The 13,166-nt window shown below is 36.4% G+C and overlaps 1 protein-coding gene across 1 annotated transcript in view; it reads left to right on the forward strand.

Moving 5' to 3' along the window:
* KMT2C (lysine (K)-specific methyltransferase 2C) overlaps nt 1-13,166 on the forward strand; it is a 364,954-nt gene that overhangs the window by 210,032 nt on the left and 141,756 nt on the right. The window contains exons 14-15 of the mRNA XM_006873669.1: nt 5,362-5,481; nt 8,462-8,578. Coding sequence (XP_006873731.1) covers nt 5,362-5,481; nt 8,462-8,578 — 237 coding nt within the window. The remainder of the gene's footprint in view (nt 1-5,361; nt 5,482-8,461; nt 8,579-13,166) is intronic.

Below are 13,166 nucleotides of genomic sequence, written 5' to 3' on the forward strand. Positions count from 1 at the left end.
GTTAAGTATTATAAGGAAATATGTAAAGAACCTTGAGTTAGAAGGCCAAAAGACAGGAACACGCTCAGCATTAATCAATCTGAAAACCCAGTAGAAAGAAGTTCAGGGCTCAACTTGAAATATTGAAGGATTCCATGGGCAAAATATTAAACAATGCAGAAAGCATCCAAAAAAAGTCACGGTAGCAAAAAGAAACAGTCTTTGTTCAGCCATTTCAAATGGCTGCATGTGATCAAGAACTAATTGTTGTTGAATGAAGAAGTTCAAGCTGCACTGAAGGCATTGCCAAAAAACAAGGCTTCAGGAATTGATGCCATATAAACTGAAATGCTTCAACAACCTGACTCAATCCTGGAGGCGCTTACTCATCTATGCCAAGAATTTTGGAAGACATCTATCTGGCCAGCTGATTGGAAGAGATCCATATTTGGGTCCATTCCAAAGAAAGGTGATCTAGTAGAAATCAGAAACTATCAAACAATATAATATCACATGCAACTAAAATTTTGCTTAAAATGTTTCAAAAACAGCTGCAGCCATACATAAAAAGGGAACTGTCAGAAACTCAAGCAGAATTCAAAAGAGGATATAGAATGAAGAATAGCATTGCTAAAACATCAGATGGATTGTGACTGAAAGCAGAGAATACCAGAAAGATTTTTATTTGTGCTTTCCTGACTGTTGAAATGCTTTTGACTGTGTAAATCATGACAAACATTGCAAAGAATAGGTATTCCAGAACAGTTGATTATTCTCATGAGGAACCTGTGCATTGACCAAAGGGCAGTCATTAGAACAGAACAAGGGAACACTGAATAGTTTGAAATCAGGAAAGGTGTGTGGTGCTGGGGTTGTATTATTTCATCCTACTTACTCATTCTGTATGGTGAGAAAATAATCGCAGAAGCTGGGTTATATGAAGAAGGGTGTGTCGTCATCACTGAAGGAAGACTCAGTAAAAACCTGCAATATACATATATGATAGATCCTTGCCTGCTGAAAATGAAGATGACTTAAAATCCTTACAAATAACAAAGACCATATCCTTCTGTATGGATTGCGCCTCAACATAAAGAAAACAAAAATCCTCACAACTGAACCCATAAATTACATCAGGCTAAATGGAGAACAGATTGAAGTTGTCAAAGACTTCATTTTACTGGGATCCACCATCTGCACTCATGGAAGCGACAGCCTAGAAATCAAATGACATATTGCATTAGGCAAATCTGCTGCTTTAAAGTGTTCAAGACCAAAGATACCAGTTTGAGAGGACTAAGGTATGTTAGAGAAGAATATTGAAACTACCCTAGATTGCCAGAGGAACAAACAAATTTTTATTGGAAAAAGTACAGCCCAAGTGCTAGGTAGAAACCAGGATGGTGAGACTTCATCTCTCGTACATCAGATCTACTACCAGAAGAACCCAGTCTCTGGAGAAGGACATCATGCTTGGTAAAGGGTAGGGTCAGCAAAAAAGAAGATCCCCAACGAGGTAAATTGGCACAGTGACAGCAGCAATGAACTCAGTGATAACAATTGTGTGACTGGGCAGTGTTTGATTCTGTTGTGCATAGGGTCACTATTAGCAGGAACAGATTTGATGGTACCTGGCAATAACAGCGGTAATCTTCGTGGTAGCAGATAGATACGTCTTTCTTCCTGTTAAACTGTAAGGCAGATTATTTGATCAGCCAGGCTATCTGTTTGCAGCCCAGTGCTTAACCGTTTTGCCACTAGAGCCCTTTTAGTAACGTGTTGTTAAGTGCCATCGAGTCGGTTCCGACCCATAGCAACCCTGAACAGGGTTTCCGAGGCTGTAAATCTTTATGGGAGCAGAATGCCTCATCTTTTAGCCTTATATTTCTCCCTCAGAGTGGCAGATAGATTTCACCTTTCAGTTGGAAGCCCAGCTCATAATTCACTGCACTACCAGGGCAGTTTTCTAATTATCCCTGAAATGACATTCAAACACTCTTGAGTTTTGACAGAGCCCTTAATTTGGTTCATCCTTGTTATACGAAATGTAAATCCTTCTGAAATGAGGTATAATTTTGGCCTCAAAGCTAATTTTTATGATGAATAATCACCAGAAAAGTTTTATTTCTGAAATAAAAATTTTCAATATTTTATCTTAACGTACAGCTTTTATAGTATGTTTCTCAGAAACCCTGTACAGGGTCATTATGAGTCAGAATTGATTCAGTGGCACTTATTAACAATAACTGACATAACATTTATAAATGGCAAAGCAAAAATAATTCAAGGCTCTACACTAGCCAAATATCCCTAGTAAAAACAATGGAAATATTGACAGAACTAAATTTAAATTACTTGCTACTAAATAATATTATTAAGGAGCTCTGGTAGCGTAGTGGTTACGAATCGGGCTGCGAACCTTAAGGTCAGCGGTTCGAAACTACCAGCCGCTCCGCGGGAGAAAGATGAGGCTTTCTACTCCCGTAAGGATTTACACCCTCGGAAACCCTGTACAGGGTCGCTATGGGTCGGAACCGACTCAACGGCACTTAACAACAACAAACAACAAATAATATTATTAATTATAAAACATACATGATCAAAAATTGGTGAAGTAATGAGAGGATACTAAAGATAGCAGAAGATAGGTGGTATTCACTTGGGGTATTATACTCTCATGGACTAGGCCATACTTGAAGGCTCATATTAAGCCAGCTATTATAAAAAAGGTTAGCGAATTGGAGTTGTGGAGAAAGGTTTTTGTTAGTACAAATCAGCAGGGCCTTGATTGCTCAGATGCAGATGCTTGGTACAGTGGAAGGATAACAAGAAAGCCAGAGTAACTAGTCATATTGTTAAGTCCATTAAGTCAGTTCCGACTCATAGTGACCCTGTATGGGGTTTCCAAGGGGCAGCTGTGGGTTTGAACCACCAACATTATGGTTAGCAGTCCAGTGCTTATCCTACAAGTGCCACAACAGTATTCAAATTAGGCCTACTGGCACAGGAATAATCCCATCAGATGTTGTTGAGAGAAATCGTGGTAAAGCTTTGAATTTTGAATGCACTGAGAAGTAATTCAGTGGTTTAAAATAAGGGCATAATTTGCTTGCCCCCAGTTTTTTTTTTAAATCCTTTTGGCTGCTGTTTGGAGACAGAATTGAAGAAACATAGGGATGAGAGCCTGAAAACCAATAGGCTGCTGCAGCGTGTTCACTGAGGGATGGTGGTGGCCAGGACTGGTCTGCTGAGAGTGGGGGTACAGCCAAGTAGAAAGATTGGGACAAAATTTGTAAACAAAAATTACTGTATTTACTGATGTGTATTTGATTAAAGAGTTGGCTACAGTCAGGATTTAAGGGTCAAGAGAACAGGGGAGAGTGGTAATCGAAGATAACTCTGAGTTTTGACTGGATGCTATTTATAAAGATGGGAAAGACTACCAGAAGAAACCAACTACTAGAGAGATTTTCAATGTTGTAAATCCGACAGATTGGGGTTAACAAAATAGAAATGTTATGAAGTTGAAAATCACACATATATAGAAGATATCAGACGAAGGTTGAATTAGAAACGTGAATTTCAGAGATTTCTAGGATGGCACTTAAAACCCTTATTATAATAACATTTAGGATGAAAATATATAAAAAAGAGAGTCCTTCAGACCTAAGATACAGCAGTTGCTTAAGAGGTCATATAGAGGAAAAACGCACAGGAGACTGAGAAAAGGCAGCTTAATACCACTGAAGCTAACTGGATTGATTAAAATGAGACTTAGAGAAATAACTTGTTTAGCAATATACAGGTGGGGAAAGACTTGCACATAGAAGAAAGGTAAAGGTACAACTGCAAGATCTGGTAGTGAGAAAATGAGGCAATGCACTTACAAAGGTCACTGTCCTCAGTGAAATTAGCCATAACTTTCCACAAATTAAAGTGAGTCTGTGGAAAGTTGATGGGTCAGGGAGAAGCAGAAGACTAATCCAAGAGGGTTAAAAAAAAAAAAAAGATTGGTTTGTTTCACTGAGTCAGTCTCTGCTCAGTGGCACTTGGTTTGTTTCACTGAGTCAGTGTCTGCTCAGTGGCACTTGGTTTGTTTCACTGAGTCAGTGTCTGCTCAGTGGCACTTGGTTTGTTTCACTGAGTCAGTATCTGCTCAGTGGCACTTAGTTTGTTTCACTGAGTCAGTATCTGCTAAATTTAAAATGCTTGAGGTTTGAGCTCAGGAATAAAAAGTGTGAAACCAGTTTGTTGTTCTGTGTTTTTTTCTCAAATTTGTATTTAGTAGTTATTCAGTAATTATTTTTCTCCCATCAAAGGTTATTCAAGCTCTTATTTCCAATGTAATATTTTAATTTTGGGTAGTATTTTCCTATGATTAATAAGATGCAACTTGTTTGATAATGTTATCGAGACCTGGTAAGTACTTTCTTGGCTATTTAGTGATAAAATTATATATTGTTGAATTAATTACTGAATTCAAAATAAGTGCTTTATTGCTTGACATTTGTGTTTTTTTTTTTTTTTAATGTTGGTGAAATAAACATTTTTCTTTATGCTGTTAAACATCATCAGATCAGTTCAAGTTATTACTGATGGCGGTTATATGGGAATGTTTTATGCCTAATTTTAACTATTTTAATACTAGAATATTTCCAGTTTACTTGAGACATATTTGAAACATCTTAACTTGAAATTTTAGGGCATTTTGCTTTAACAGTTTTTTTCTTCACTTTCCAAATTGTTCCTTACTAATTAACAATCAGCAATTGTTTCCCTACATCAGAATAAAAAATCACAACTAATGGGCATGGAAACAAGCATGGTTTAGCATTAAGATTATAATGGTATTTGTATCTTAAAGTTTAAAAACTAACTTCCCACAATGTAAAGTTCGTGTATATATTGAATGCCCATGTTTCTAGTTGACTATATGTTTGGTTGGGTTGTTTATAGCAGTAGATACACCAATCATTCTTTATGATTATCTGGTTCTTTTCAGTGGAGTGAAAGTTGTTAGAAAAAGGTAGTCCCAAAATAGTTTCGTCTAGTGTTCATAAGTGTTTCATTGGCTTCTGTTTACTTTTTGGTGCTATAATTATAGTTTGAGTCAATGTTGATTTCACATAAACCTTAATTTTAAATGTATTTCCTTGTACTGATATTTCAACCAGAATAAAATATTTAATGTGAATGGTAGCTGCAAACATTAAAGTTTAAAGTCATTTTAAGTGATATTTACCCTACCTTGATGCAATTTTTCCTAAATTTCCATACGTCTGCATTTGTTTTGCTGTTCTAAAATTCCTTAGTTGCTTGCTGGCTTTTACCTTTTATGTTGCTCAGTTTTATACATCTATTTTCTCACCTACCATATCCTAGGGGGCTTGGAGTACACATAATACAGTGAGCCCACCTTCCTGGTCCCCAGACATTTCAGAAGGTCGGGATATTTTTAAACCCAGGCAGCTTCCTGGCAGTGCCATTTGGAGCATCAAAGTGGTAAATAACATTACGTTTACATTCATGTATCATTTCTTTCTAGTTGTATTGCCCTAGTAGAAGTTTAAGAATTAAACAGGTAAATAGTCCAACTTTCACAGCCTTTTTTTTTTTTACTTAAAAATTTTAATGTACAGAAGCAACATATTTGCATTTTCAAATCTGGGTAAGATGGCTATTATAATTTTATGTGACTGTTTTTTTAAGTGTAAAAAATTTTAACACCTTTTTATGATTTCTTCTTATGTTGTAATTAGCAGTATTTCTTTGAGGGGAAAAATCCTTATCACTTTAGCCATAAGGTAATTGAGGCCTTGCTCATTCATGTTATCATAAAATTTGGTTGCTTAGAAAAAAACAAAACTAGAGCAGCTACATTAATCTTTTACATAATAATGGAGAGGAAGCACCAGAGTTGCAGCAGCTTTTATTGTCTAGGTTAGTCTCAAGATTTAAGCAGCTGCTTTTTCATGCTGGCTTGGGGAAGTGTTACCCATTCAGGGGGTCATTTGTGGATGATTTTTCTAACACTTTGAAATTAAATGAAGTTTTACAGTGTATTTTGGAGTCCTGGTGTGACTCTACACTGGATAGCAAAGTTGGTTTAAACCACAAGATCACAAGATCAACGGTTCAGGATCACCAGTGTTCCTCAGAAACCCTACACAGTGTCAGTTGCACCCGACTTGACACTTGACAGCACTTAACAACAACAAAATGATTTATTTGAAGAAGAAAATATTTATTTGATAAAATGTTAACTAGAGAACATAACTTGTCTTTACCTTCTGTATTTAATATAGTCCTTGAAGTAAGGCTATTTGTTGGAGGAGATTACTAAGGAGTTCTAGAATCAACTTTTTTTTTTCTGTATTAGAATTCAAATAACTGTTTTCCCTGTTAATTATCTAAGATGTTTAATTATAAATATTTGTTTTAATAGTGTATCAGATGATTTGTTTGATAATTTTAAAGATAATATCTTTTTATTTTTGTATGTGTTATTGGATAATGGTGAACAGCAACTGCTGTAATCTTGATTTCATCATGGATTTAATTAAAAACAAAGTCTTGTATACTTCTTTTAAAAAAAGTAATCTCTACCCAATCATACCTAACTCATCCATGATTGAAGAAGCCCATGAATCCCTCAAGGAATCTAGAGGAAAGCAGTTTAGAGAAGACAAAGAGAAACTATTTGAAAACTGGAAGTTGCCTGAATTTATTAAAATGGCGACAGTGGTGGAGATAATTCCTCTTCCTTTGCTCATATGTATCTATGTTATGCTTCCAATATGTTATAATACAATAAATAATTTACTTAGAAATCATTCTGCCAAATAGATAATGAGTTCAGCATTTCACACTGAGATAAATGATATCAGTTGAAAATGTGATTATTAAACTTTGAGGAGTTAAAAAATTTTTTCCACTGAGTATTTAAAAGTCTTGAAATAAACAAATGCATTTATTTGTATAAACTACAGGGTTTTTCAGGTTGTAAAGCAAAAGTCTGAGCATAAGCAACAACAACAAAAAAATGGTATTTTGTAAAATATCAGAAACAATATGTTTTTCTATAGAATTTGTTCTTGGATAAATATTGAGATTATTTCCATTTGAAGTAATTATTATCTGGACTTAAAACAAGGCTTTGACCTTTTCATCAAATTTACTATAATCTTTAAATAAAATTTCTTGTAAATACTGTGATAGAATGAGATACACATACTCCATTCAGATAGACAACTACTGAATAGTAAAGGGTGTTACCTTAATTTTAAAGATAGAGAGGAGAAACAATTTCACACTAGCAAAAATTAATGTAGAGTATAAGATATTGGTTCAGTGCATAGGCATTGGTGCCATACTTCCTGCTGTGATTTGGTACAAATTTCTTAATCTTTTATGCCTCAGTGTGCTTACCTCTAAAATAGGAATAATAAAATATCTAGTCATGGTGTGGCATTGTAAAATAAACCTGGATCGTTAACTTCAAGGCCAACAGTTCAAACTCATCAGATGCTACTTGGAAACCCAATACAGGATCCCTGTGAGTCATACGGGCTTAAAGGCATGTAACAACAACAACAATCCTGTGTGCTAGGTGGCGAGTAAACAGTTCATTCCACATGTGTAATGTATAACATATTATATCCAGTAGAGAATAAATGTAAGGATGGACTATTGTTAATCATGCTGCTTCAGTACTTAGAGTAGCGTTTTTAAGTGCCCACACCAGGACTATTTTCTAACATTTATTGACTACTTACTATATACATATCTAAGAGCTTTTTTACTCTCAGTAATCCTATATGGTTGTTGTTGTTAAGTGTTGTCAAGTCAATTCTGACTCATAACCACCCTGTATAGGGTTGCTGAGGAGTGACTTATGAATTTAAAATACTGACCTTCCAGTTCAGTGCAGTTATCCCAAGGGCCACACCAGGGACTCCACAGTACACAGAATTAGGAAATGGAAAAATAGTGCTAAGTACTGCTGATGAAGGAGAGTCACATGCCAGATCAAAGTTTATTTCCAAGGTTAATAGTCATTTTATTAAGAAGTTTATTTCCTTTGGGCCATGTTTGATCGTATTTATATGTTGTTGTTAAATGACTTTGAGTCAGCTTCAATTTATTGCAACCCTGTATAGGGTTTCCAAGGAGCGACTGGTAGTTTGAACTGCCAACCTTGCAGATCAAAGCAACTTTGCAGTTCAGTGTTTATTCTACAGTGCCACACCAGGAGTCCATATTTATATAGTGTGTGCTTATTTTAAGTTATAAAGTGCATATTTAAAGATACAGGTACCAGTTTACCTTAAGTTATTATCATACATTCTCAGGATTTTATCTTTTTCATTGATTGGTAAAATGGATGCACTCTAAATTTAATGAGATGTTTTGTATCACTGACTTTTGAATTTGAAAATTCTTCTTGGCTTTAAAATAATATTTACTCTTATACATTGTGTAGGGGCGTGGGTCTGGATTTCCAGGAAAACGGAGACCTCGTGGTGCAGGATTGTCCGGACGAGGTGGCAGAGGCAGATCAAAATTCAAAAGTGGGATTGGAGCTGTTGTATTACCTGGGGTGAGACTTCATTTCTATTTGCTGTAATGTTGAACATGTTAGTGAACGTTAAGAGTCTCATTTGTCACAAATTACTTAGACCTTAACAGTCACATAGGTAGGCTAAAAAAATTTTATTTTTATTTGCTTTAATCTCTGTTTTGCTTTTAAAAAACAAAATCTTTGCTCAAGTTTTATATTTTACAGTTTCTCATTCATTTTCTCTTCATTTACCGGCCTGTTTGTCTCTTTATCTTGTTGTGCCCTTCCTTAAGATCCAGTATGTAGCATGTTTCTTTTATGCTGTAGTTTTAAGGTTTTAATTGCAGTGCTTACAGAAAAAAGGAGAATTAGTGAAGATTAGTATGTACTCTGACAACGTTGAAGGTTTTATAACTACTTTTGAGTTTAATAAAAATTTGATAAATATGGTCATGTTACATGGTTTTATGTAAATGTTTTTTAAACCAGAAAAAAGGAAACTTGGTTCTGGTTCTTTTTTTCCCCCTAGAAAATGCAAGGAAAGAAAGAAATAACAGGCTTATGAATCATACTTGATACAAATGAACTACAGATATTTGAAGTCTACAGTTTGAGAAATTGTCATATATTTGAAACCGTACACCTTTGAAAACCACACCAGTCAACATAGTGATCATGTTGTTAGGTGAAGTTGAGTTCGGTTCTCATAGTGACCCTGTGAACAGCAGAACAAAACATTGCCAGGTCCTGTGCCATCCTCACAATTGTTGTTACTCTTGAGCTCATGTCTGCTGTCACTATGTCACTCCATCTCATTGTGGGTGGGGGGAGCCTTCCTTTTGTTTGTTGACCTTCCACTTTACCAAGCTTGGTGGCCTTCCATAGGGACTGGTCCCTCCTAACACATCTGAAATATGAGAGACAAGTCTCACCATCCTGACCTCTAAGGAGCATTCTGACTGTACGTCCTCGAACACAGATTTCTTTGTTCTGTGGCAGTCACTGGTGCTTTTAATACACTCCAACACCATAACTCAAATGCCTTGGTTCTTCTAGAGTCTTATTCGTTGTCCAACTTTTGCATGCATGAGTCCTCTTAAAATACCATGACTTGGGTAGGGTAGACCTTAGTCCTCAAACTAACATCTTTACTTTTGAACACTTTAAAAGGACTTGTGTGCAGCAGTTATGACTAATGCAGTAAGTCATTTAATTTCTTGACTACTGCTTCCATGAGTGTTGATAGTGGATCTAAGCAAAATGAAGTATTTGACAACTTCATTCTTTTCTCCATTTACCATGGTGTTATTTATTGATCCAGTTGTGAGGATATTTGTTTTCTTTACATTGAGGTATAACCCATACTGGTGATCGTGTTTATCACCTCATAAAGTTGCTCCGTGCTACAGTAGTCCATCTGCTCTCCTTCCCATTCATCTCCCTTTATCCCTAGGCAGTAACCAATCTGACCCACATCACTGTAGTCTAATTTGTATTTTCTAGAGTTGTATGTAAGAAATCATACAGAATCTGTTCTTTTTATTTTGCTTTTTAGAACATAATTATTTTGAGATTCATACATGTTGTTGTATATGTTGGTAGTTCTTTTGTTTTGTGAGATGACATTAGGAATATCATACATGAAGAAAGCAAAAGGTCATTAAAACGAGAGAGAGGGACTTCCAGTTTAATGGCAGAATGAACAGAGTGGCAGTACAGAGTCTTGTCAGTAAAATATGGAAAACTGGGCAAAACAGATTGGTGGGTCATTCTTGGAACTCTGAATTTTATATAAAATTGATAAAGGCATTGTTTCGGGGGTTTACTAGCAGAGAGATCTGAAGTAGTGGTAAAAAAGAGATTGATTTCTGAATCAGAATGGGCAGTGGGCCACAACTTTTTTGGAAGTCATAGGGTGGGAACAGAAACAAGTCCAGTCCCAGCACAGAAACCACCCAACAATTTATGGAAATAGAGGTGTGAAGGTCTTTTTTGCTCGTTTTTGTTTTTTGGTTTTTTTTTCCCTTCACCATTTTTTCACTCTCCCTTCTCACGTTCTCTCTGTCTGGTGTGGGTATCTCCACACGGGTGGGGGCACACCCGAGAGAAAGCCCAGCATTGTGCCCACAAGGTTTGCAATGCACAAAACGATTATCACTGAGCTCTTGACTTGCTCAGGGGAAGGATTTCCCAAGATCCTTGCCCAGCGTGCAAACAGAAAATATCCGGAAGTCTCAGTCAGCTTTGGAGACTAAACTTTGCCAGGTGCTTATGATGTTTGACTTTGGGAATTACTTCTGAATTTGGCCTTCCTGGTACTTTTGTGGGAGTTTTTATTCTTGCTTCGCCTCACAAGAGCCACACAACCAACCTATATTTGCACCCTGTAAAACCCCAACAAAAAAGGCAAGAGATTATACAAGCTGCTATATTATCAGAACAACATGTACAGCCAACACCTGTTAAAAACACTCTTTAAAGGAGCTGCAAGAACAGTGAACAGAGAAGCCCATCTCCTGATCACATCCAGAAGGAGACAATTTGGAGCATGCTTAAGAATACACCATTAACACATTCATGTAATTAGCACAGATAAAGCAGCACTGCAGTGCCTAAAAGCAGTAGAAATTTTCTGCTCATGTGCAGAACCAAGACAAAGTACCTCAGACAAAATGATCAAGAGGAAGAGCTAGGCTTGATATTAGAGATTAAAGAGGCTCTGAAATTGGCTGAAGGGGAATTTAGGAGAATGATATTGAGGTGCATCCGGATGTCCCACAGAAAAGTCAAGGCAAATAAAGTTAGAGTGAGTGCTACAGGAACAAGCAACAAAAAAGAAACGGCATTTGAATTGACAAAGAACCTGCAAAAAGAGGTGCAGATGATCAATGCCAAAATATCAGAAAAGGACAACACATTGAAAGGGCAAAGAAGTAGAATTGAAGAGATGGAAGCCACAGTCAGCAAGCTTGAGACAAATCTCTTAACAAAGTTAAGATAGAAGAACAAGCAGAAAAGAGAATGAAAAAATTGAAGAAAGCCTAAGATTCATGTGGAACAACATGAAGAATAACTTGAGGTTAATTGGAATTCCAAAACAGGAAGAGTCCAAAAAAAAACCTACGAAAGAGATATTCAGAGAGCTTCTGGAAAATAACGTCCCTAACATCTTGAAGGATGACAAGATAAGCAATATAAGAAGCTGAATGAATCTCAGGAAGGAAAGACCCCCCCAAAAAAGAAAATCACCAATGCATATATGTCATAGTCAACCTTTCCAAAACCAAAGGCAAAGAGAATCCTGGAAGCAGCTAGGGTAAAAAGAAATGGACATACAAAGGAAAACAAATAAGATTAAGCTCAAATTACTCAGCAGAAACCATGCAGGCAAGAAGATAGTGGAGAGACATTTACGAAACTCTAAAAGAAAACACCTGCCAACCAAAAATCATATACCCAACAAAATTGTCAGTCAAATATGACAGCAAAATCAAAACCTTCCAGGATACACAGAAGTTTAAGGGATTTCGTAAAGGCCAAACCAGTGCTCTAAAACATACTAAAGGAAGTTATTGGGACTGAGAATTAACAAGACCTGACAACAACTAGAGACTGACATATGTGGTAACACCACCCAGACCTCAGTCCAGAGATGGAAGAATCCAGGGCAGAACAAAACTACAAAATTGAAATTAGGGATTTGGGGGAGGTCAGTCCATGAACAGGATAGCCACAAAGCCAAAGAAGGGAAAAGTATAGTGACAGAAAGCTGGGTGGTGAGAAGGTCAGTTAGATCTCAGAATACAACAATGTCATAAAAAGACAAAGAACTTAATAAAATACAGGGTAACCTCAAAGAAGCTGGATGTATAGCCACATCAAATCCAGAAATGAAATATCTAAAAAGAGTATAGAAGCATTAACAGTCTGAACAAATTGACAAGAAAAAACACACAAAATAATTAGTATGGGAAGGCATATATGGACCAAAGAAAACAGCAGCACCGCAAAAACCAAACAGCCATAATGTCAGCAATTAATCCCATACCTGTTGATAATTACAGAAAACTGCAATGGATTGCACCAATCTAAAGGCATTAAAGAATGTAAAACCTTATACCAAGCTAATTGCAATAAAAAATGAGCATGAGTGCCAATATTAATCTCAGACAAAATAAACTTTAAAGCAAAGATCAGCATAAGGGACAAAGAAGGTCATTATCTCATGGTTAAAGTTTCAGTTGTTCAGAGGACTTAGCCATAATATCTATGCTCCCAGTGAAAGAGCCCCAAATTACATAAAGCAAGCCCTAATACAACTGAAGAAAGAAATAGGCACCTCTAATAGATCGGGCAGTGTTCCATTCTGCTGTGCACAGGGTTGCTATGAGTCGTTTTCCAACTCGATGACACGTAACAACAACAATAATAGTGGGAGATTTAAACAAGACAAGAAAGGAAGAAAAGACCAAATGAATGTCAGAAGAGACTCTGAAACTTGCTCTCCAGCATCTCTATGCTGGAGATGCAAATGGAAGAACTGAGGAAGTGAGGTACAAGAGATGAACAGAAAATTTCAAAGGTCAGCTCGAGAAGACAAAGTCAAATATTATAATGAAATGTGCAC

The sequence above is a fragment of the Chrysochloris asiatica genome, unplaced genomic scaffold (genome assembly GCF_000296735.1).
Source record: "Chrysochloris asiatica unplaced genomic scaffold, ChrAsi1.0 scaffold00249, whole genome shotgun sequence".
Lineage (NCBI taxonomy): Eukaryota > Metazoa > Chordata > Mammalia > Afrosoricida > Chrysochloridae > Chrysochloris > Chrysochloris asiatica.